General features: G+C 49.3%; 2 protein-coding genes and 1 long non-coding RNA gene across 3 annotated transcripts; 2 read left to right on the top strand and 1 right to left on the bottom strand.

The window, feature by feature from the left end:
* Positions 1-521: 521 nt before the first annotated feature.
* On the top strand, positions 522-19,137 carry tpcn2 (two pore segment channel 2). The gene is made up of 25 exons (XM_040012060.1): positions 522-1,897; positions 4,523-4,578; positions 4,750-4,826; positions 7,606-7,783; positions 7,870-7,986; positions 8,095-8,201; positions 9,215-9,287; positions 9,889-9,988; positions 10,084-10,149; positions 10,227-10,291; positions 11,731-11,822; positions 11,921-12,002; positions 12,564-12,653; positions 12,760-12,879; positions 12,970-13,029; positions 13,494-13,622; positions 13,795-13,844; positions 14,039-14,138; positions 15,850-15,921; positions 15,998-16,068; positions 16,166-16,271; positions 16,515-16,597; positions 16,680-16,761; positions 17,231-17,322; positions 17,409-19,137. The coding sequence occupies exons 1-25, from the start codon at positions 1,747-1,749 to the stop codon at positions 17,485-17,487; spliced, it is 2,298 nt and encodes a 765-aa protein (XP_039867994.1). The 5' UTR covers positions 522-1,746; the 3' UTR covers positions 17,488-19,137.
* A 60-nt stretch (positions 19,138-19,197) lies between these two features.
* LOC120721615 lies at positions 19,198-20,901 on the bottom strand. The gene is made up of 2 exons (XR_005693209.1): positions 20,204-20,901; positions 19,198-19,785 (listed from the first exon to the last, which is right to left on the bottom strand). It is a non-coding gene; the product is annotated as an uncharacterized LOC120721615 (long non-coding RNA).
* On the top strand, positions 19,931-23,324 carry pop4 (POP4 homolog, ribonuclease P/MRP subunit). Its single transcript, XM_040012071.1, has 7 exons — positions 19,931-20,174; positions 21,030-21,085; positions 21,320-21,543; positions 21,620-21,697; positions 21,777-21,838; positions 22,443-22,544; positions 22,765-23,324. The coding sequence occupies exons 1-7, from the start codon at positions 20,168-20,170 to the stop codon at positions 22,899-22,901; spliced, it is 666 nt and encodes a 221-aa protein (XP_039868005.1). The 5' UTR covers positions 19,931-20,167; the 3' UTR covers positions 22,902-23,324.
* The last annotated feature ends 1,587 nt before the right edge of the window (positions 23,325-24,911 follow it).

Below are 24,911 nucleotides of genomic sequence, written 5' to 3'. Positions count from 1 at the left end.
TCAAGAGCTCAGCGTTCGGTTTCTGAGGAGGAACCCGACATCCGGAGGTAGTTTCATCATGACGTGACCTTTCTGTTGTGGTGCTTAAACTCTCCCGCTCATTAGACTGTGGCGCTTTCATGACATGCTGTTAATCTGTTAATCTGTTAATCTGTCTTTTGAACTCTGCTATGGTGCAGCAAAGAAGTCTCCATCATGGACTGTACATAAAAGATGGAAGCAAGGCAAAGTCCTCTTTTAACGTCTTAAAATGGGCGTGGCTGAACTGAATGACCACAGATCAGAGACACAACGTGGCCGTGTCCTAAAAATGTATCTCAATGTGTCCATAATTTACTAAATGAATATCACACTGTGTTAAAGAAGCCTTGAAACTACTGAGGGGTGTACTGCAGATGAAGCTGAACAAAGCCAGGCTTCCTCGGTCTGCACTGGAACATCCGAGCCTGACGAGCCCAGTTGTAAGTAAGCTATTAAGACTCGACTGTACACCGTGTTCGTGTTTTCCTCGGTCTGCACTGGAACATCCGAGCCTAAGAGCCCAGCGTAAGAAGTTATCAACTTCCTGTTAAACCTGTTCTTGGCTTCTTTGTGTGGGTCATGTGACTCTTCTACCATCAGAGACGTTATCTGATGATGATGTAATGGTGATTAAAAATCTGTGCGTAAACTTTGCACGGAGATTAAATCTAAAGATTTCTACCCAGAGCGCTGAAAGAGAGCCGAGGCCCACTACAAGGAGCCGATGATGAAATCAGTTAATCACCTTTGGGGGAAAATAAATGATGTGACAGGTTTCTTTCATGCACTTAGGTTATCTAAAAATAATCTTGTTTTTCATCTCAGTAGGGCAAAATAAATATGATGAATACAAAGTGAAGATCACTGATATCAGGATTCTGTGTTAGCTGCAGGCCAAAGATGTCAAACTGATTTTACACGTTGGGCCACATTCAGCACGCTCTGGTACCGACGTTTAAACACACGTTTAATCCCCGAGATGTCCGAACACGTCTCAGATACACGATGAAGAAATCTGACAGCACGACTCTTTGGGATGAAATAAGAAATCCAACAAACGTGTGGTCAGAGCTGCGATGGTAGAAAACAGAAAATGTCCTTTTGTGTGGAATTAACTGTTTATGTATTACTTCACTAGTAATGCTCATAGTGAGTCTGTGGCAGCAAGAAAAGCTTAATAACCTTTTAAAGTACATTTAAAGGTCCAAACTTTTCGGCCCTCCTCCATATTTCCTGAAGCTGTCCGTGGGCCGGGCTGGACTCGAGCTGATTTTGGCCCCTGGGCCTTATTTTTGACACCCCTGGTGTGGCTGGTGTAGCTGGATCAGATTAATAATCTCAGAGGTGCAGACTCCAACCAGTTCATCCGTTTGATTTGACCCACATTTAACAGAAACGCCAGTTTTCCCTGTTGTCGCCATCACTATTTACAGTGTTTTCGTGTCTCCGTGTGACGTAACTGACGCTCGCGCCCCTTTTCTCCAGGTGAGTTCATCCGTGTGGATTAATGACCTCCACGCGGTAAAGCGAACCTGACTTTCGTTGCTGGCTTCCTGCTCCGGCAGCTCTGAGCACGTGACTCTGTGCTGTGGGTGGAGCTTGACTGGCGCAGGAGGAGGAGGAGGAGGAGGACTTCCTCCCGCACGCTGCGCTGCTTTCTGTTTGAGCGCCTTCTTGTTGTTGTTCTGGAGTTTGGACGGACTCCGACACTCTGATCTGAGCCGGATGGAGACGGACAGCCTGCTGTCCGGCAGCCTGGACGGAGCCTCCGGGGGATATGGCTCCAGGACCGGCTCGGAGCGCGGAGGGGCCCCGGGCGGCAGGAGGATGTCGGACTCGGTGTACGGGGACTCGAGCAGTGTGGACAGGGAGCCAGGTGAGCGGCTTTTACGTTTTCAGGTGTGGCAGTGAGCTGGGAAAAGTTGTCATGTTGTGAGTACCGGGAGTCACCGGATCAGCCGATCAGCTGATTTACTCAGGTGAGCGCAGGCAGGTAGTTTTTTAGGCTCAGGTTAAACACGCCCGCAGCTGCAGAGTCAGAGCTTCCTCACACAGATGACTTTTCTTTATTATTTTAGTCCAATCTTATTCCCGGCGTTTTGATTCGCAGCGTTACTGACGAGAAAGGAAAGCTCAAAGATTGAAATGCTGTTGTTCCAGATGATGAGCAACACCTGGAACATGTGAAAGTACTTTTTAAAGTACGCTGCTGTGCAAAAGTCCTGAGCCACGGCTCTTTTTAAAAGGTGCACAATTGATTGAAACGTGCAGACAAACATATAAGAGAGAAACAGAGTTTGAACGTTTCTAAAAAGCGCATATTTGGTGAGAGCAGCTTCATCCTGCAGCTCGTCTCTGTGAGGATCTCCAGGCTGAAGGACGCTCGCAGCTCTCCTTTGGATGTTTCCAGCACCGAGTCAGTAACGCTGAGGTCTGAATGTGGATCAGACCTGGTCCTGTGAGCTTCACTCCAGTCCTTGTGTCATTTTCATTCCTCAGCCTTTCCTCCCGTTTCCCTTCATTAAGAATGGTTTCCTGATAGCCGCCCGTCCACGAGACAGTCCTGGCGAGGCTTCAGTGAGCAGCAGACGATCAGCTCTCAGCTCCTGTGTTTCTTAAGCACATGCCTCTCGGACACTGTAGATGGATTTTATTAGGCCCCACACTTCTTCTTCTGTCCTCCACGGTGCAGTTTTCTTAAAGTTTTCAGTGTTTAGTGACTTAACAAGTGAATAAAAACATCCCCTTGAAAATGGTCAAGTACAAGGACTGAGGATGAGTGAAGAAGCAGCCAGTGTCCAAAGAAAGACTTTCAGAAATCTGCAGAGCTGCTTACAGGACCGTCCGGCTCCTTATAAGCAAGAAGTGAGAGGTGGCTCAAGACTTTTGCACAGCACTGCAGGGTTTTATTGGTTCTTGAGGTCAGATTGCGCTGTATGAGTCGGGCACCCCTGGTTGAAAGGCTCAAAGTCTGTGCTGTGTTCCCGTCTGTGGTTAAGTGAATACTGCTGATGGTGTCTGAACGACCAGCCTGTTTCTGAGGTGCAGCTGGACGTGTCTGTGTGCGAGGCTCACATGTATCAGATGTACCAGAGAAACTAATGACGTATTTACACAGATCTTTAGTTATTGTAATAATTAGGCAGCATAAGTTTTCACCAGTTATTAACTACTTTGTCTTTTCTCACAATAAGCAATCCTTTGGTTGCTCTGCCTTGCTGGTTAGTCAGTGTTTGGTGACTGTGTGAGTGCTGGAGGGAAACAGGTCGTCAGTGAGTGACTCTGAGCTGTGACGTGTTCAAGGAAAACTCAAAAACACCAAAGAAGAAGAGGCTAAATGACTCAGTGGATTCACTGATGGAGGAAGCATCAGATTTTACATTTAAACGCAGATTTGACAGCAAAGCAGTCGGTCTTCCTTTTCCAGAGGGTGGAGTTCTCCGTCAGTGTGACGTGGAGGACGTTTCAGAGGAAACACGCCTGACTCAGTCTCAGCCTCTTTAAACTCAATAAAAGCCTCCTCAGGATGGTTTTTCTGAAACCACCACCAAACCTGCAGACACTTCCTGTTTTTATTTTTATTTCACCTCAAATGTTCAAAATATTCTTTTCTTTTCTTTTTCTAGACTCAAATTTATATTTTCATGTTCAAATTACTTCAAATCAAAAACTAAATTTCACAGAAACTCGAAACTGAAATGACTTCAGTGGAGTTTTTTTTTTTTTTTTTTTTTACACCTTTCTGCTGCTGCTGTGTGTGTGTGTGTGTCTATGTGTGTGTGTGTGTGTGTGTGTCTGTGTGTGTGTGTGTGTGTGTCAGAGAGCAACCGTTTAAAGTGTTGTCCTGTCAGTGACACCCACCACAACCACTCCCAGTGACACATTCTGCTGTGATGCATCGATCAGCAGCACTCGGTGTGTGTGTGTGTCTGTGTGTGTGTGTGTGTGTGTGTGTGTGTGTGTGAGTCATCATGTCTGTGTAAGTGCTGGATGGAAAGGTCAGAGTGGTTAAACTTGATCACCTGACAGCTGCTAAACTGTCGTCTCCACATTGCTTCTGAGCTCCTGTCCAAACCTGCACGTTCAGCACACACGTGAGTGAAACGTGTCACAGGTTTGAGTCCAGAGTGACACATTCATCAGATCAGACCAGAAGCTCCATGCAAACCTGCACCACGTCTGACTGAAGCTCTCACAGGGCTGGACCCTTTGTTTCTGACGATGTTGATTTTTGTCCACAGGAAGTAAAAGTTTCTCTGTGTTGTATTACACATAGACTGTATATAAAAGAAGGACACACGGGCCTTACTGACACCTGTTGGTTTGCGTTGGCACCATGTGTGTTGGTTAAAGGTGCACGTTTTCACTCTGGTATTAAATACGGAGCTCCTGTGCTTCCTGTTGTGGTTCAGCTGCCCCCCCCTCAGCCCGGCCGAGCCCCAAACTTTCTCCTTTCTACTCTTCAGGTCGTTGTATTTCACTCTTTTCTCACCATCCACAGGTGACGAGGAACTCTACATCCAACAGGCTGTTGTGTTCATCGAGGACGCCATAAAGGTGAGAGAACAGAACTTTGTCAAATCCTCCACTCTCATCCTCCTCCATGATTCCTGCACTGTGGGAGCTTCTGGAACGCAAGCCTGCAGGAAAGCATTGTCCCCACACTTATAGACAAAATAAAACACCTGTAGATTATTATTTGTACTGAAGTATTCTTCCTGATTACAGTACCGCTCCATCAACCACCGAGTGGATGCAGGCTCCCTCCGCCTGTATCGATGGTACTACTCTGGGATAATCCAGTGGTAAGTAGCTCAAACTCTGCTGGAGTTCATGGAGTTCAGAGCAACCGCAAAATATTTACATATGGAAATTCTGACCTTTCACCTCTGACCTCTGTCCCTGCTGCATGCAGTCGTGGAGCTCCAGAAATTTACCATTTCAGTTATTTGCACACAGCAAATGCAAACTGTACTTTTCTTATTCGGGTAAGCTGAGACACTCACTGGAAACACCTGTTCAGCTGCTCGTTAACGCAGTGATCTAATCAGCCAATCACGTGGCACCAACTCAGTGCATTTAGGCGTGTTCGACACGGTGAAGACGACCTGCTGAAGTTCAAACTGAGCATCACAATGATGCAGAGATTAAAGGCGCCACGGACCAGTTTCATGTCAGATAATATTTTCACGGCCTTTGAGATGTGGCGGATAAATGCAACAAAATAAACGACCCGACCGAGACATAAATATATATAATAATAAACGCGGATTCACTGTGTAATTGTGTAACTTTATCAGCAGCGTCCTCCTGAAGTGCACCAACAACGTTGAGAGTAACATCCTCCTCTCTGCCCCTTAGTGCTCTCTGGTCACTATGGTAACGCATAAATATTTCTTTCAAAATAAGACGCACGACTACAAAGATCCCGGGAAACCGAGTTAACGATAAAAACCTTGAAAACCATAAATTTCACACCCGAGCCTCAACTCTCGCGGTCCGAGGCCCGGGGGTTGGGGACCGCTGGTTTAAGGCACTTTGAGACGGTGCAGAGTTCACCGAACACACGAGTCCTGCACTGCTTCTGCTGCATCACCGTGACTGCACGAAACTGAACCTGTACACGTGATCTTACGTGTTGGCTACAAGAAGCCCAAATTAAGAGAAGGAGAACAGTCGTATTGCTCAATTATCCTCTGATATCTATTTATATAGATGATATTTCACAGCAGGTTCACCAGGCCTGGGTCGCTCATTCAAAACAAGAATTTACACCAAGCAGACGTAACATTATGACCACCTGCCTAATACTGCGTCGGTCCGTCTGACCTGTGAGGCGTGGCCTCCGCTCGACCCCTGCGGGCGTGCTGTGGTATCTGCACCAACGTATCTGCAGCAGGTCCTGTCAGTCCTGTAAGCTGTGAGGGGGCCTCGGTGGATCGGACTGTGTGTCCAGCACATCCCGTTCCTTCCCTGGATCACTCTGACAGATCCCGCCCCCCGCAGGCCGGGAACACAGAGCTGCAGGTTTGCAGATGCTCTGACCCAAACTGTCAAACTGGCTCAAAGCGTAACAATCGCACGTTTTTCTTCCTCTAACATCAACTTTGAGGACAAGATGTTCACCTGCTGCCTGATAGATCCCGCCCACCAACAGGTGGGAGGTTGATCTCTTCACCTGTCGGTGCTCAGAATGTGTGATCGGTGTGTTTTTGAACAAAGTCTCTACATGTGTGAAAACTAAAATATCTCTGACACGAAACAGTCGACTTAGATGCTGCATCAGCTTCTCTTCACTTCCTGTTTTTCTGCACTCAGTAACTTTGGCGCTGAGACAAAACAAAGAGAGGCTGAATGAAAAAACATGTTCTGCTCTGTCTGCATTAAAAATGACTTTAACAATTATTAACAGAAATAACAGAGTTCCTTTTTGTGCCTTATGCTGCCTACAGTAAAACCTGCTCCTTATTTACAGTGTCCCACGCTGTCACAGACATGTCCCACAGTGTCACAGACATGTCCCACAGTGTCACAGACATGTCCCACGCTGTCACAGACATGTCCCACGGTGTCCCACAGTGTCCCAAGGTGTCACAGACATGTCCCACGGTCTCCCACGCTGTCACAGACATGTCCCACAGTGTCACAGACATGTCCCACGGTGTCCCACAGTGTCACAGACATGTCCCACGGTGTCCCACGCTGTCACAGACATGTCCCACGCTGTCACAGACATGTCCCACGGTGTCCCAGACATGTCCCACAGTGTCACAGACCTGTCACAGACGTGTCCCAAGGTGTCACAGACATGTCCCAAGGTGTCACAGACATGTCCCACGGTGTCCCACGCTGTCACAGACATGTCCCACGCTGTCACAGACATGTCCACGGTGTCCCACGGTGTCACAGACATGTCCCACGGTGTCCCACGGTGTCACAGACATGTCCCACGCTGTCACAGACATGTCCCACGGTCTCCCACGGTGTCACAGACATGTCCCGTTGGCTCTGAGTGCCGTGGCTCTTTCCGTGGACGCTGCTTTAAAAATAGCTGGGTCCTATTCTGAGCTGTGAGCGAGAGCGTCGAGACCTCAGATCAGTTTTCTGTGAGACGCTTTAAAGAGTCACAGTGACCCCAGCGGGGGGAGGGGGGTTCATGTTTACAGGCGAAGCTGCTACACAACAGAAGTGTTCACATGTGGTCTCCTTACCAAATGTTAGAATAGAAAGTTAATCCAAAAAAGGGAAAAATGAGTAAATCTCCAAGTGAATGAGGCCGTGTGGGAACCTGAGAACAGCTGCTGCTGATTGGTTAGCAGCCAACAAGCTTTTTATTAAAAGTCATGTTTCTGCTTCTCTCAGCCACAAATGAAGAACTTGTTGCCTGTAGTGCGACAGGCTGAGGATTTTAAAGCATGCTGATCATGCCTGAGGGTGCAGGGTAGGAAGAGCTGAGGATCCGTGTTTGTGCTTTAAAGCTACACTGATGAAAATCTGCAGATGATGTTTAAAGGTCGCCCTGAGAGCGCTCGCGGTGTTTCTGTGGTACGAGTTTAAAGAGCCCTCCTCTCTCTCCGCCTTCAGGGGTTTGGGTCTGACCATTGCGGCGGTGCTGCTGCTGGCCTTCGCGGAGCGCCCGTCCTCCTTCTCCATCTCCTCGGACCCCCGGCATCGCTCTCCAGCCTGGCAGCCTCCCTGCGGCCTCACCGAGAGCATCGAGATGATCTGCCTCATCATCCTCTCTGTAGACGTCGCTGTTAAGGTGAGCGGGGGAAAACCCGGGAAAACCCATTAAATCAGAGTAAACGTTCCCATCGATCCGGTTCTGGATGTGTTTTTTTCCCGCAGAGCTATTTGATTGGCTGGGAGGAGTTCAGGAAGAGCAAATGGCTGATTGGCTACACTGTGGTCATTTTGATCTCTGTCATGGACTGGGTGCTGTCCGTCAGCATGGTGTGTGATGAGGTGAGGATCAGTCCAGGTTTGATTTTTCTGCTATACAGAAAGGTCAAAGGTCAGGGGACGTAAACCTGTCAAAATAAAATCCCGGGTTGATGTTCCTTCCTTCTTCAGAAACTGAGGGTGCGGCGGCTCCTGCGGCCGTTCTTCCTCCTGCAGAACTCCTCGCTCATGAAGAAGACGCTGAAGTGCATCAAGAGGACGCTGCCGGAGATCGCCAGGTATCCCAAACCCGTCAGCCTGTTGGGACGTGCTCTGCTGTTCAGGAAGCACAGCTCACCCACATCGTTTGTGTCGTCGCGTTAAATCCAAACGCCAGCGGTGAGATGGAGAGAGTGTGAGCAGATCTCAGAGTCTCCTCTGACCATCGCAGAATAAATGAAAGATTCAAAGAGGGTTTGTTGCTGGGTGTTAGCTGACTGTCAGGAGTGAACCTCACCTGCTGCACCTGTGCGAGCTCCCGTTCAGACCGCCACAGCTCCTCCTGTGTGGTGAGGTCAGCCGGCACAGAGCGGCACGCTGGTCGGTATTTTCTGTGATCTGTGCTGAAACTAGAATGAAACTCTCACTTGGTTTGTTATTTCTAATTTCACTTCTGACTCGTTGAATAAAAACGCCGCCACAGACATCAGCGCACTCTCACTTCTGTCGCTGCTTCCTCAGCCGGTGGCCGCAGGCTGCTCATCGAGCAAAGCAGCGACTCTAGAACTGATAAATGATTGCTCACGTTTGGCTTTTTAAACTGTTACAGCTTTATTCTTGAAAACCATAAAACTGCTTCAGGATTTTTGCCTCCATCTTCCTCCTTTGAACAGATTTGGTGCCGTATGATTGGCCCACACAGCTGAGCTGCCCACTGATGATGCTGCTCAGTGGGCACGCAGGGAATCCTCAGTCTCAGACTACGTCTGTTATCATCCTGAAAATAAGATGAATAATCTTCACGTGATTAATACTCGGTTTATTATGAGGAAATATTTAAAAGGACGACACTGTGACCACAGGTCAGTCAACGAGACGGCGTTTGAATCGAGGCTGATTCACTCTTTAAGAGTCAGAGCATCTCCCAGTATGACGTTTAGTGTCAGCTGGACGATGATGATGATGATGATGAGCGTTAATCAGAGTTTAGGAGCAGCTGTGGGTTAAAGGTTAAACATTGTGTGTGTGTGTGTGTGTGTGTGTGTGTGTGTGTGTGTGTGTGTGTGTGTGTGTGTGTGTGATGTCTCTGCAGTGTCATCCTGCTGCTGGCTCTCCACCTCTGCCTCTTCACTATGATCGGCATGCTGCTGTTTGCTAAAAATGAGGTGAGTTCAGGTGTTCATGAACACGCCCTGTTAAACTGAACACACTGGCTTTGTACAGACGTGTGTGTGTGTGTGTGGACACACAAAGGAGTTTAAATAAAATATGACACTAACCTCACAGCAGCCATAATGCTAACCACATGTGCTCAGGATTTTTGAAATCATATCCCAAAACTGGAGCTCCGCCTTCTTTAATGGTCTGTTAGTACAGTGACCTCACAGCAGCCATGTTATTGGTCACATGATGTCATTAAAATGCTCCAAAAGGCTCCAACAGCACAAACACGATGCAGAGGTCCAGCTCAGGTGAAGCTAGCAGCTTCAGCCGCCTGTGTCACCGTCCACCTGCCAGTCAGAGAGGCCACGCCCCTAATAATGCAAAATCAGTTTAAAGAGTTGAGTTACAGAAACGTCCTCCCCCCGTGCAGACACATCCACAGAGACAAACAGTTTGTGTATCAGGCTGTAAACGTGTGTATTTCTGCTGTGAAGTTTTAACATGGGAGTCTATGGGGCCTGACTCCCTGCTGCCTCTGCTGGACGTTAGAGGAACTGCAGGTTTGGTGTCGGCTCATCGCTCCATGTCTGTGTTTGTGCTCAGGACCCGAAGAAGAACGGCGAGTGGGAGTTACACTTCAGAAACCTGCCGAGCTCCCTGACGTCTCTGCTGGTGCTGCTCACCACAGCCAACAACCCTGATGGTACACGATCGGTCGCGCCACGGTCACGCCACGGTCACGCCACGGCCACAGACAGTTTAATGTTAATGTCATCGTCTTTTTTTGTTGTGTCACAGTGATGATCCCCGCCTACTCCCTAAACAGATGCTACGCCATCTTCTTCGTGGCCTTCAGCGTCATCGGTAAGCAGCCGTTAGTTATGACCCCAGCGTTGAGGTGTTTGACAGTCAGGCTCACAGGAACGTTTGTCGTCCCGCAGGAACCTACTGTCTGATGAACCTACTGACAGCCATCATCTACAACCAGTTCAGGGGATATTTGCTGGTGAGTCACTCACACATGACTAAGCTCTTCCAGTCTTTGCTTCAGGGATTTTTTTTGACTCAAGACGCCGCGGCGGCTGCGCCCAGCTGGAAAAGTGGGCGTGTCCACGAGCTGTGATGTAGGTTTTGTGTTGGAAACGGGGAAAAACAAGCCCGGAGTGTGGGAAGTAGTCACGGGGAATGGGCTGAGGGCCACTTCATCCTGTGAGGTAATGCTCTCGTTACGAGAGGCGGCTGGCGTGAGACGCGGACGATCCCACGACCTCAGGCTGCTGACGCCTACGTTTCCCACAATGCACAGCACAGTCTCACTACGGTTTGTCAAGCACTTTTTAATCTGCTGATTCGTGCTCTTGGATTTTGCTTTTTATTCACAGAAAGGTCTCGTTTGTATTGGCGTGTGCCCCGACACCAGACCTCCGCTCGTTTCACACCTCACTCGTGTTTTCTTCCACTGCCTCCTTTCGTGTTCACTCGTTCTTTCCTTCTTTGGTTTGTGCAGCGAACGGGACTCGGTAGGTTTGGGTCGGTGGTTCAAACTCAGTTTCAGTGACGACCGCACAGGAAGCGAGAATCACATCAAGGGCTGCGCAGATCCATCGTTTATTCATTCGTCATGTCGAGTGTGGCTTTAACGGCCTTCACAGGTCTGCATGTGGACCGCTGCACGCCCACAACCACGTCAGCTCGGTAGCTGCAGGACGTTTGATCTAAACTGTGAAACTTCCTCCAACACCTGGAGATTTGACTTACTCCTCAGCCTGACAGGTTTGCAGTTCTGTTGTCAAGCTCAAACCTTGATCAGCAAGCCAGACTTAAAAACTCCTGACGCAAAACTGTCCTCCTGCTGAAACACATGCATGTCAGCAGCTGACTCTAATGCAGAACAATGCATTGTAACCGGCAGGCCCTGCTGCACGCTGTAGAGCGCCATTCCCCACATCTGTAAGGTGACCTTACAGATGTTTGCAGTTTACATCCTGCAGAATCACGTCTGGGAAACGTGAATGTGCAGCGAGTGAAGAAGCACAGAGTTTTTAAAGTAATCCTGACTCGCTCGCTGCGAGTCACACGTCTGACTCCAGCGTCACACAGAAACCAGCAGGAGGACCATCCCCCTCGCAGCCCAACACGAGGCTCTTGAAACGCCGCTTTTTACAGGTGAGTCAGTACTGCCACCTGCTGGAGGATTAGAGGCATCTCAGTGGACTTTAAAGCTGCAGCGTTCAGGCCTGTAAGTCACCTCATCGCCCTGCAGAAACAAAGAGTGGCAGAAAAATCCCACAGAAGCTCTCAGACATCCAGGGAAGTCTGCACGTTTGCTTTTTGATACCGAGCGTCCACGTTTGTCTAACACGCTCTGAACTTTGTGCCGTTAAGCTGCAGCAGAGTTGCAGTCAGAGATCTTCACAAAATCTTTCCGCTGCTGCTTTTGTCCAGATGTCGGTCCAGACGTCATTCCTCAGGAGACGACTCGGGATCCGGGCAGCTTTCCAGGTCCTCACCTGCCGGGGAGCCCGACGGGCTGCTGGGTAAGACTCGCACAAGCCGGCGCAGCTTTTGTCATCGCTTCAGAGGAAACGCTTCAATACGAGGAGTAATCTCACACACACACCTGTCTCTGTTTTAGGGAGCGCGCTCGTGTCGACGCTGTGCTGGAGGTGATGTCCAGGGTCAAGATGAAGAGATACTACAGAGCAGCCATCACTACGGTCAGAGCACAAACACAGGCAGACACACACACACACACAGGCACACACACACACACAGGCAGACACACACTCACTCTCACACACACAGGCAGACACACAGGCAGACACACACACACACACACACACACACACACACACACACACACACACACACACACACACACACACACACACACACACACACAGGCAGACACACACACACACACACACACACACACACACACACACACACACACACAGGCAGACACACACACACACACACACACACACACACACACAGGAAGTCTGTTCCTTATTTTATGCAGGAGAAGAAGAACCTCCACCTCCTCCTGTCCCAGCTTCCTCCTCTGTCTCACTGACCCTCTGCATGTCTCCTTCACTACATCCACGAACCTCCTCTGAGGTCTTCCTCTCCTCCTCCTGCCAGCAGCTTCATCTTCGTCATCGTTGGGCCGATATATCCCCTCTCCCTCCTCTGCACACGTGCAGACCCTCTCAGCCTGTCTTCAGTTGGACCTCCTGAAAGCCTTTAACATGTCTCCATGTATTCTTCCTCTTCAGGTGGCGCAGCAGTACAAAGACGTCGGTTTCATGGATCGAGAACAGTTCACCAAGATTTTTGATGAGCTTGATAAAGACTGCATCAAGGAGGTAGAAGCGGGGCCCAGACGTGCTCAGCATTACATCTCAGAGACTGTGTCTGACTGTGTGTGTGTGTGTGTGTGTGTGTGTGTGTGTGTGTGTGTGTGTGTTTCAGCACCCTCCTCTGCCTCAGTACAGCTCTCCCACCCTGCAGAAACTCCAGCTGATCTTCAGTCACTACTATCTCATTTTGTTTGGAAACGCTGTGGCTCTGGCCAATGTAGTGTGTATATGTGTAAGTAACACACACACACACACACTCACTGAGCGGGTCAGCCTGTTGTAACATCAACTGTGTGCGTGTGTGTGTGTGTGTGTGTTTCAGACTGTCCTGGTGTTGAACTCTGAGAAGTCCACAGCAGAGAGAGACAACTTCGTCTTGGAGGTGAAACAGTCGCACTCACTGTGTGAATGACTTAATGTAAGCGTTGTTAATGACATCATGTGACCAATAATATGGCAGCTGTGAGGTCACTGTACTAACAGACCGCCCGTGAAGGCGGAGCTCCAGAAATTCTAGGATTTTATTTTGAAGGTTATTGATTAGCAAGTATCTGCTCAGCTGCAGAGGTCAGACTGTCACAAGGACCTGAAATCTCGTCTCACTGCAGATTGTTTTGGCTGCGTGACTGCAGTGAACTCACTGACAGACATTTGCTGCCATCGCTTAAGTCGACTTGTTATTAGCATTAATCTAAAACTGCATTTTTAAGGGACGCTAAGTTAGTAAAGTGACAGATACACTGCAGGACTTTCATCACAGGGTCAGAGTTTGGACTTCCTCTCCAAAGGATGAGTTATTCAAACTTCAGCAATGAGCGGATGTGACTCTCCCTGATCTCCCCTCAGATCATCAACCTGTGCTTCATCCTCTACTACCTGTTTGAAATGTGTGTGAAGATCTTTGCGTTCGGCTGGCAGGGCTACCTGTCCTACAGGAACAACATCTTCGACGGCTTCCTCACCGTCCTGTTGTTGGTAAACTCATCTGATTAAAGTTTTCCAGCTTTTTTTAAACACAGTTTTTGGCAGTTTGCCGTCTATTCTCCAAATCGATGACATCGCAGTCGTTTGATTGGTCACTTTCATTAGTAACGACGCTGCAGGAACCACACTGGGAGGGTAATTTGTGTCCCCTGCTTCCTTTCAGGCCCTGCAGGTCACCATTTTTATCACCTACAGGCTTCCGTATTCTCAGTGGTGAGTTCATGTCTGTTTAATTCAGCTTTGTGCCTTTTGTGTGTTTCTGTGGGGGAAGTCCCACTCGAGTCCAGCGAATGAGTGAAAATCTCTCTTCATGTGCAACTTCACGTTTTACACCTGGAGCTTCAAAGACGCTCTGATCAAACATATAAAGACACGCGTGTTTTAGAAATGCTGACCTCTGACCGCAGGGAGCCCTCCGCTCACGGCGTGCTGTCGCTGTGGGAGATGATCCGTCTGGTCAACCTGCTGATTGTTTTCCGCTTCCTGCGCATCATCCCGGACATCAAGGTACGATCCCAGATTCAAACACGTCGTCTGTCAGAGTTTGACGAATCATATCCAAACACTGTTTTCACAGTTTCACTTGGAAGGTCGGAGAAAAATATATAAATGCTTTTATGTGTGAGTCAGCGTCAGCAAGAGTCTCGCTGCTTCTTACATCCTTACATCACCTGTTTCACCATCGAGCTTCATCAGCTTTTCAGAAAGTGAGAAAAATCCAGTCCCAGCTGCAAAACGTTGGGACGCTCCCATAAACTCAGGTTTTATTAACAGTGCAACACAGAAAACAGAGAAACTAAGAAAATGTGCCGATCAGAGCTCATTTTGAATTTGAGGCCGATTTGGAACAAAACCAGTCTGTGGAGCTCCTCAGTCCTCCAGCTCATCGCAGTCCAAGGAGCTCGGAAACAGAAGCGTCCGGACCTCTTTAACTTTCTTAAATACGTTTCTTCAGTTCAAAGAGCAGCGATTGGTGGAGAGTCACAGATTTAAGCCCTGTGGGCGTCGCCAAGAGGGCCGTGGACCCCCTGTGGATCCTCTACCTCAGGGGTGGGCAACTCCAGGCCTCGAGTGCCGGGGTCCTGCAGGTTTTAGATCTCACCCTGGGTCAACACATCTGAATCCAATGATTAGCTCATTAGCAGGCCTCTGGAGAACTTCAAGTTATGTTGAGGAGGTGTTGAGGTCATTTAGCCATCTGAATCAGCTGTGTTGGGTCAAGGACACATCTAAAACCTGCAGGTCACCGGCACTCGAGGCCTGGAGTTGCCCACCCCTGCTCTACCTAATCACACGAGCCAAGGTGTGAAAACGGGTGCAGGTCACAATCAGCCAGGGTTTCAGGTGAAACCTAACCACACCCTATCATGTGACTTAGTGAGGTCACATGGCCCAGGATGCGAGTGGGCGTTGCCACATCTGGGAAGGATCTCAGGCTAGATTTCAGATGGCACACAGTTGGTGTCATTTTGACTCGTGTGAAGAAACACCAACATATCACTGCCGTGCTTGCTTCCCTTCATTGGCTTCCAGTGCGTTTTACAATTGAAGTCAAAATCTTTGACATATAAAGGGCTGGTTGGTCGGACTATTCGTCTGACCTGCTGCAGCTTTACACGCCCTCTAGAGCCCTTCGATCAAGCGATCGCCTGCTCCTTACCTCACATAGGTCTAGGCTGGTTCATAGAGGAGATCGGGCATTTGCGGTTGTGGTTGTACCTCTCCACGTTAGAAAGGCCCGACTGTCACTCTGTTTAAATCACATCCTAAAACATATTTTTTTTACTCTGGCTTTCGAAACTGTGTGAGAGTTAAAAATTCTTTTATCCTAATTTTCTTTTAATTTTCTTACCTGTCGTCGTTGTTAATGTCATTGTTTAACTGTTACTCTGTGCAGCACTTTGTCAGCTCCCTGTTATTAAACGTGCTTTATAAATAAATAAATGAAATGAAACCATCTGTCCTCTCTGTCCAACATGTGGACATTGGTGCGAGGACGCCACATGTTGGACAGAGAGGACGGTTCTAAAGAGTGAAAGAAGCGTCCATGTCCGCTGTGAACGCCAGCAGTCTGAGAATCAACAACAGTTTTTAGCGATTTCAAATAATCGTCCTGCGTTCCACACGCGGCAGCTTTAAAACATGAACTTCCTGCACAAAGGAAACAGCAAACGCAGTGACTCCTCCCACTCAGTCTGCACGTTGCTCTGTTCTGCAGCTCATGGCTCTGGTTGCCAGCACGCTGTTGGACCTGGTGAAGAACCTGCGAGCGTTCGCGGGGATCCTGGTGGTGAGTGATGTCAGCGTGGGCGGGTCAGCTGATGTGCTGTGAATCTAAAAGCTGCTGACGTGCTGTTTGCGTGCAGGTGGTGTACTACGTGTTTGCTGTGTTTGGGATCTGGCTCTTCGAGGGTGCCATTAAACCTCCTGACTCCAGGTAAGAAGTCTTCTCTGTCTGAGCACACTGACAGGTAAACTGGGACGTGTTGATGAATAAATCGTAAAGTTCAGTTTCGTGTCGTTCTGCGTGTCAGTGTGCCGACCAACACCTCCATGGAGAACATCACCTCCAACTTCAGCGTGGCGTGCGGCACCTACGAGCAGCTCGAGTATTGGCCCAACAACTTCGACGACTTTGGCGTGAGTCACACCTGGATGAGTGCAGACGGCCTCTCACCTGAACCTGAGGTTCAGCGTCTCTGTCAGAGGATTTGTTATCTGACGAGGATGTCTCTGAGGATTCTGGGACTGCATTTCTAGTTTTCTCTGAACTTGACTTGTTGTGTTTAAATAAAAACGGTTTTCTTTCAGTGAGCCTGCTCACGGCTCAGTTAGAGGCTCTGGGATTAAAACGTGCTGACGCATCTGTCCTCCCTCTCTCAGGCTGCCATCATTTTACTCTACGACGTCATGATCGTCAACAACTGGCAGGCCTTCATCGACGCCTACAGCAGATACACCACAGAGTAAGAAACCGGTTTAAGCCCAGCGGCGTAATTATGGTGGTTACTGCCAGGATGATGATGATGATGATGATTTGTTTCCCAGGTGGTCCAAGATCTACTTCGTGTGTTGGTGGCTCATCTCGTCGGTCATGTGGGTCAACTTGTTCGTGGCGCTCATCTTAGAGGTGAGAGACTCGCTCGATGCAGGCGCCCCCTGAACCAGGTGTCAGATACGAAGGTCGGCGGCAGGAAGTGAGAGAGAGCCAGCTGAAAGTGTCAGGGCCGACTCGGCGTTCTTCTTAATCAGAAAGAGTCTTTAGGACATCCTGATAATAACGACATTGACGTATATGAGAAGGAATCGGCGGCGTTCCCGACTGTGACACTTCTGTAAGAAAGCTCAGAAATGTTGGACATCCTCGTTTCTTCAGACAGCTCAGGTTACACGGCCGCAGCAGTTTAAATGTTCCTGTTTCGCCTGCAGGAGCTTGTTTTAAACGAGCTTCTCTTCCTGGTGACGATCAGATTGATTCTTTCTAAATGTCTGAGGCCACGTGTCCCGCTGTGATCTGCACAGGCCGCTTGTAAACGTTTGTTCGCGGTTTTCCAGTTTTTTGCTTTGAGGCTCTGACGTGTGTCTTTCTGTCCTAACAGAACTTCATCTACAAGTGGGACCGCAGTCACAGCTGCTCTGTGATGGATGTGGAGAGGATCAGATATGAAACCTCGGTTCAGCTCATATTCAGGTGGGAATTTGTTATTTATTGCATTTCGGTGCTTGACAAACCTGAGTCCGCGCTCACTGCCTGCCGTGGGTCCCGTGTCTCTGCAGGGAGCAGATCCAGGAGCCCACAGAGGAGGAGTTGGTGTGCCAGCTGCACCAGCATCCACACTTACAGCTGCAGTGGTGACGGCGGCGCCCTGCGAGGCTCTGCCGCCAGTTCATTTTTAAGTTCCTGTAAAACATTAAATGCAAAACGTCCGCTGAGTCCAGCGGGAATCCCACTTCTGAGTATTTCCAAGTCAAAGCCCTGCAGTCCCGTCCTGTTCTGAGAAACACCTGCGTTCATTTAAATCAAACCGAAATCACAAAAAGCTGCGGCTCGCGTTTAAAAGCTGCCAGAACAAACTGAAGCGTGAGCAGCTGCGGCTTTTAATTGGCCGACCGGAGCGGCGCTGAGCAGAGCTGAAAGCACAGACCCAACGGCAGCGCGAGTCCATCAGATTTGCATGCAGACAAACGGCCAATCAAATCCAAGAACACAGTCTCATCAAACCGGCGCTGTAGCCTCCAGGAGACGCGGGTCTCCGTTCTCTGCAGACTGAAACCACCTGACGGAGTTACGCAGCGCACACATTCAGCTTTACTTCAGACTTTAGTGTGAAATCCTCGCAGACGCGCGCAGGCTCAGGTCAGAGGTCACTTTAGGGAAACACAAACCGCACGTCTGCTCTGCAGCGCTGTTCACTCATCGAGTTCAGGGCGGAGCCAGAGGCTGACACCTTTCACGTGTTAGGATGATGACATCACAGATCACTGCAGGTTCACAAAAGCACGTCTTTCTACTCTTTCTGAGCCAAACATTAGACGGAGACATGTCTCCATCACTGCGAGACGCCGAGCAGATGGTAATGCCTTCTGGGCTGATCTCTGCTGTGAGTCCAGCTGTGGAGATGGCAGGACGCCATGTCCCCACGCGTGGACAGAAACATCAGTGCTCGGGTTTCTGTGAAGGTCCAAGTGTCTCAGATCTGTTCTAAGAAAGGAGGGAGACGTCTGCCAAACTGGATACACAGCAGCTACGGGAGCACGTTTATTCACAATCCTCTTAACCTGCACATAGAGACGCGAGCTGCAGGGACCGGCTCGTCCCACAGGTCCGTGTTTCCTGACTGTCTTAGCGATGCGCGTGTCGTCTGTGGACACTCGCAGCCTGAGCTGCTGAAGCTTTCCTCACTTCCTGCTCTGACCTCGTCATCAGCAGCGACAGACACATCAGAGGAAAATGTTGCAGGTCGGCTGGAGCCGAGTCGCCGCTGGGCGCCTGCAGCTCGGGTTCATCGAGACGTTTAACACAGAAGCGCTGCCGTGTGCACAGGAAGGACATCATGCCCGAGCTGCAGCGTCGTTCTTTAGAGGTTTCCGCTTCGTTCGACTCGTCGGTGCCACGTTTGTGGGGTTTCCCCTCATGTGAAGGACAAATTGTCCAGAAACCAGGAAACACCTGAAAGCAGTGACCTGTCTGAGACTTTGTTTTGTCTGTCAGGAAATAAAAAAGTTGTTTTTCTTGGAATGACACCAGATCTGATCTCTGCTGTGTTTCTGGCCCGAGGCTGAGCGTCGCAGAGTTTTCCCTGAAACCTGACGTCAGACAAACACACGGCCGAGCCATGATTTCTGCTGTATGTGGCGTTCAGGGCGTGCCGAGGCTTTAGACGAGCGTGTTCTGAGAGTTTAGTGGTGCAGAGCTGCTACCTCTGAGGGTAAAAAGGGAAAAACTCACTTTTTGTATGAATGTCCCAGAAACAGATTTGAAATAAATATTTTTCTGAAACTCAAAGACGTCTCTCGTGTTTCCGTTCACTCCATCAGCTCGCTGTAGTGTCCAGCTCAATATTTTTGTCTTCTGAATCTCATGACACTTATTCAGTAATAACAATTATTATTGTAATGATCTAATGATCCTGTAAAATGCTCTGTGTCTTTTCTGCATCAGTTTCTGGTGGAAGCGTCTGAACATAGTCAGCATCTACCTGCAGCTTTCCCAACTCTGATGTGTTTCTGTAAACGTCCCCTCCACCCTCTCTGTGAGCTCCACCTGCTCTCACAGAGCTGCATGTAGTAAAACGGGACAAAGAGCCTCTGCTGCAGTTCTGTTGTAATTAAATCTCTTTAATGTTTGCGTATGAACAACGAGGGCTTCAGTCCGCACAGAGACTGAACAACAAATGTGTGGAAGCGATCCGGCCTCGGGTCTCACAGCAGGAGGCAAACCAGAAGTGTCCCTCAGACGGGGGTCTGTAAAAAAGAAGGACAACAAGAACCACGGGAGGGTACGGAGGCAGCACAGCACAAAGGGAAACTGTTCATACTGCAGTGTGACTGCAATCACCTTCAAGTGATTTAGTCTGCTGCCTCTCCCTGAAGCTCTCAAACATCTGCTCCACACTCAGCAGCTGCCAGCTCCACGAAGATCTGCTGCAGGTTTCTGTGGAAGTGTCACAGCACGGAGCAAGATCAGTGAACGAGAAGGACGAACGGAGCTTTAAGAAACAGGAAAAGCCGCTGATGCAGAGGTAAAACGGAGACCGTGACGTCATATTTTCACAATAACGAGCGAGATGACAAAAAAACAGGAAATATTTAAGTTTAATAGACAAAATAAATAAAACTGCGATAACCGGAAAAAATGTCCGAGAACTTTTACTGTTGAGCAGCAGGGGGCGCTGTGCGCGCGCCAGCGGCCGCTTCATCCTCTAAATACGTGACGAAGAAGAGCGACGCGGAAGTGAGCCGGGCAGTGCTGAAAACACGCGTGTCGTGGAGTTTCTTCGTGGATCCTCAGAGGAGATCGGCTCAGGTCTGCGACCATGGAGGGTGAGTGAGCTGAGCGCGTGAGCACACACCTGGACACTGACTCGGTGGGAGGAGGGGCTCTCCTCCGGTCCGAGCTTCGCTTCTGTCCGGTCGGTTGCGTCTCCGGGGGGGGGCGTGTTACCTGAGGAGAGGCTCGCGTGTAATTAATGTGACGTCATCACTTTTGAGTAGCACGTGGAGACCTGTAACAACGTGTTTACATCCACCATTTCCTCCTTAATGCAGCTGTGCTGACCACAGAAGCCCCGCCCCCGAGGAAAAAGCTCTCCTCACATTTACGGGATCAAAACCAAACTCATGTTTTTCTCTAATGAAGCTAAAACTGCTCCAGCTGCGACCAGCGGAGGAGGTGGAGGTCAGGAGGGTCTCCACCTGTGTGTGGAGCGGAGGAGGGTCCGTGTTCCTCCCTGCTATCATCCACTCGTCAGCCTCCAGGTGTGACAGGTGTGATTACATCACAGGCTAAACGGACTGTCACAGCGAAATTGGACTAAACCTGTTTTATGTAACTGCAGGGAGGTGAGCTCCACCTTTACAGGAACGTTTCCTGAACGTCTCCACCTGTGGATTCAGTCAGGTCACAGGTCACCTTTTATAAAAATAAAATCCCACGGCATCGTGAGAAAGTGGGCGGGTTAGACGCTCGAGCAGCGCCGAGTTACCTGATTCATGAAGGAATCAAAGGTTCTGCCAAACTGACGCAGAAGCGTCATCTTTTTATTTTAGTCAAACATTTTTATATGCATCCATTACTTTGGACGTGTCCCCCCCCCCCCTTGAGGCGTGTCCTCTGTCGTTCCCGCCCCTCTGTGTGCTTCAGCGCCTCAGTGACGCGTGTCTGTGTCCTCTCCACAGAAGGTCTGGTTCGAGCCCCTATTCCTCGTGAGCTGGTGGACGTTCTTGGTGTTGAGGTAAGCGGACGCTCGGGTGTTTCATCCACACGCTGTCTGAAGAAAGCGAGGAGGTTTTGCAGCTCCGCCCTCAGGATTTAATGGGACAGCCAGTAGCCGTCCTTTAGATAAAAGTCAGCAAACTGTCCTTCATGTTCTGTGCTGAGCGATGACTTCACTCGTGCTGGCTCTGCCAAACACGCCGTTTGCCTCGTGACTCTTTAATAATCACCTGACGTCAAATATCTTTGTCAGCCTCAGAGCAGCTTCAAAGCGAAGGCCTTCACCGAGGCGTTCCTGAAGAACAGCATTCAGCAGCCCAGACGCCACGACCTGCAGAACATGCTGAGCCATAAAGCCGTGATCCTCGGCTACCGCCGGCCCAAGAAGGAGCGGAGGAAGAGCGCCAAGGCCCGAGGGCTGAACGCACGGCAGAAGAGGGAGCTGAAGGTCTTCCAGATCAAGCCTGAACACCAGAGGTTGGTGAGAAACCCTCCACTTGCTCCTCCACCTGCTGCTCCTCCTGCATCACTGTCTTTGTCCTCCTCACTGCAGATACGAGCTTTTCCTTCCTCTGCATGAACTCTGGAGACGGTACATCATCGACCTGTGCGGGGGATTGAAGCCGACGAGGTAAATCGGCGTCCTCGACAGCTGCTTGTCCAGATGTTTGTCCTGCTCTCGCTGAGTCCTCATCCTGATGTTTTCACAGCAATCCACAGGTCGTGCAGCAGAAGCTCCTGAAGGCGGATTTCCACGGAGCCATCCTCACAGGTACTCTTCTTCTTCGTCTTCTTTCATTTGTAGCAGAAAACTCAGGAATGTAAAAAGTCAGTGTTCCAGGCGTCCTGTGCCATCCCCAGTCATCGTTTTGGTCTGAAATGAAGTTTGTGGTTAAGACGACTTTTGGCCTCGTTCACGTCAGTAAGTCTGCTCCTCTCCGAGCGCCATGAGTCCCAGAGGTGCTGACCTCTGGAGCCTCGAGAACACGTAAGAGTGCTGGCCTCCTCTGAAAGTGCTCTTTAAACTCACTGCTTTCCTGAGGACACGAGTCTTCTCAGGAACATTGTTGTTCTCAGATGTTCATAACCGCGTGAACAGCTGTGAGCGCGCTCGCTGTGGTACCTGAAGCTCCTGGTTTCCTTCTTTACTCTCCAAACAGGCCGAGTCAGTTTTGATGCTTAGCATGAAATCATCTGGAAGTTTAAATTGATATAGTATTTACTGCAGCAGCATGTTTGAACTGTTTGAGCTGCTCACTGCAAGCCTCTTTGCAGCCCCCCCTAGCTCCTGGTTTCCTGCTGCTGCAGAGACTGAAACCTACTAACACGCGTGCAGGCTCGTGCAACATGACAGTCTGTTCTTGTCCCCGCTGCAGTGGTGCGGTCCAAGTGTCCGTCTTATGTGGGGACGTCTGGGATTCTGCTGCAAGAGTTCAAACACGTCTTCAAGATCATCACCAGAGACGACAAACTGAAAGGTTAGGAGTGTGTGAGTCTCTCCGTGTGTTGGTTTGTGTGGATGTGAGTCAGTGACACACAGTGGCGGGCTGACTGTTACAGATGAATACGATGGTGTAATTGTTTGAATGTGGTCTGGAAGAGGATGTGTTCCGGCTGAAGACAGGAAGTGAAGGTGCGTGTGCAGTAATGAATCTGCTTCATCAGATTTAAACGTGGTTTCCTGCTTCGGCCCCTCAGTGATCCCAAAGAGGAACAGCGTGTTTGCAGTGGAGATCAACGGCTTCGTCTCGCACATCTACGGCAGCAAGTTTGAGTATCGAGCCGGCGAACGCGCCGCCAAGAAGTTCAAAGTGAAAGGAACCATCGACCTGTGAGAGCTTACAGCTGCCGCCCCCACAGGCCGTCGCAGGAACTGCAGCCAGCGACGGCCGGCGTAAATGCGCACACCTCGGCTCCGCTCCAGCTTCACAAAGCTCGAGGAAAAACTGAGGTTTGGACCGAGGTGTCTCACACAAAGCTGCAGGTGTGCAGTCAGAGAGACGCCGCCTCCCCCCCCATCTGCTATTACAGGAACTGTTATGTAAACCCTGCAGCTGATTTGGCGTCACCATACCTGTGAGAAGCTGAGTGCAGACGCTCGCCGCCTGTGCAGAGCGCCGGGATTAAAGAAATGGAACGCTTCCTGTAAACTGATCCCGGCGTTCCTGCTGCGAGCCGATCTGAGTTTTATATTTCTGTAACGTTGACACAAAGTTTTCTTTGTTTCATTTAAACAGAATAAAATCATTGGCCTGTTATTGGTGTCGACCCTCATTAACCTCAGCAGCTGTTGTCCCGTGGACACACAGCTGCACACATCAGCCGTGTCTGCTCTGCTGATTTTACCAGGGGAGGAGATCCCGTGTGGGTCGTGGGAAAGATTGGAAGCATTTTGAGTCTGATGTCGTGACGGCTGCACAGGTAACTCGCAGGACAACCTGCTTGACAGCATTCAGGACAGTTTTTATTCAGCCGTCTGTTTTTCTGTGAACCTGTGGAAAAGTTCATGAGGGGACGTGGACTCAGAGGACATGTACCACCTCCTCACTTTTCATCCAGTTCATACGACCGTCAGTGTGACCTGTGTCTCGTTTTCAGTCACAGTAACATGGCTGAGATGATCATTGCTCCTAAAAACCACGGGCTGGATTCTCTCTTAACCTCCCAGGACCTGGCGTGCACGTATGTGGACATCACATTTTGGGTTGTTTAGACTAAAATACAAAATGTTGCCGCTGTTCTATCAAAATTTGAAACAAATGTCCTCTCATGTGGATCTCATTTTTCTCAGAAACAAAAATCAGGTTAAAAACAAAACAAAAAAAATCAGGTAATTGAGACTTGATGAATGTATGTGTGTATGAAATGCATGCAATGAAAGAGTTCGGGTCTTAGGAGGTTAAAGGTGCAGAAAGTTTCCTTCTGCTCGCTGCAGCCAATGAACGTCGCGATGTCGGAGCCGAGCAGGAGCAGAACCGTTCACGTTTTCAGGGGTTAAATGAATGTAAACATCTGGAAGCATTATTTGAAGATTCTGTTTTTAACAGCTGGTGTCTGATTCTTACATCTTGCTTTATATAATAGAGTTTATCAGAGTACATCAGGTGACGTCTCTATCAGACATCTGTACTCAGGTTGTCCTGATCCTAAAATCTCAGCCGAGTGTGACGACACAAAGACGACAGGCAGCATTTTCACGTTTGTGTCAGGCGGCTGAGGGAAAAACGACTAAATCGAGATGCTTTTAAAACATAAAGGCTAGAATAATCCGAACAACGTTAGTGGCTCTGTTTTTAGGTCGACTGACCCCTCACCTCCAACCGGTCGCAGCAGATGGCCCCGCCCCTCTCTGAGCCTGGTTCTGCCGGAGGTTTCTTCCTGTTAAAAGGGAGTTTTTCCTTCCCACTGTCGCCAGGTGCTTGCTGATAGGGGGTCACATGATTGTTGGCTCCCTATCAGCTAACTGAAGCATGTACATGACAAAAGTTTGAAGACGCTGAAAGATGTTTGAAGGTATAAAAAGAACTTTGATGTTTGTGACTGAAGCAGCGTTTGGCCATCACGCGTCCTCGCCAGAGCTGCTCGTGCACGTTTGTGAGCTGCAGCCGTCTCTGCACAGTCAGGCTTGTTTCACTCAGCTCAGATCACTGACCCAGATCAAGACAGTCCCGACCTTCAGGTTTATGGCATCAGCACTTCTGTCCTGTTTACAGTAAAACACATTTAAAGTGTTTCTCGCTGGGAGTGACTTTCATTTGAACGCTTGAGTCACAGAATGACTTAGCAAGAAAGCGTGATTAAGACACACATGAGATGAGATACCACTTCTCTTTAAACACCATCAC

This window comes from Simochromis diagramma, unplaced genomic scaffold (assembly GCF_900408965.1).
Source record: "Simochromis diagramma unplaced genomic scaffold, fSimDia1.1 OVJJ01000603.1, whole genome shotgun sequence".
NCBI lineage: Eukaryota > Metazoa > Chordata > Actinopteri > Cichliformes > Cichlidae > Simochromis > Simochromis diagramma.
This window is presented reverse-complemented; position numbering and strand designations above follow the sequence as displayed.

What these genes read in the sequence shown, in the direction of transcription:
- tpcn2 (XM_040012060.1), top strand. Translation starts at nt 1,747, where the DNA reads ATGGAGACGGACAGCCTGCTGTCCGGCAGCCTGGACGGAGCCTCCGGG. An exon ending in TGCTGTTTGCTAAAAATGAG is followed by an intron (nt 9,288 to 9,888) that starts GTGAGTTCAGGT and finishes GTTTGTGCTCAG; the next exon opens with GACCCGAAGAAGAACGGCGA. An exon ending in ATAAAGACTGCATCAAGGAG is followed by an intron (nt 12,654 to 12,759) that starts GTAGAAGCGGGG and finishes TGTGTGTTTCAG; the next exon opens with CACCCTCCTCTGCCTCAGTA.
- pop4 (XM_040012071.1), top strand. An exon ending in ATCAAGCCTGAACACCAGAG is followed by an intron (nt 21,544 to 21,619) that starts GTTGGTGAGAAA and finishes TCCTCACTGCAG; the next exon opens with ATACGAGCTTTTCCTTCCTC. An exon ending in CCACGGAGCCATCCTCACAG is followed by an intron (nt 21,839 to 22,442) that starts GTACTCTTCTTC and finishes TCCCCGCTGCAG; the next exon opens with TGGTGCGGTCCAAGTGTCCG.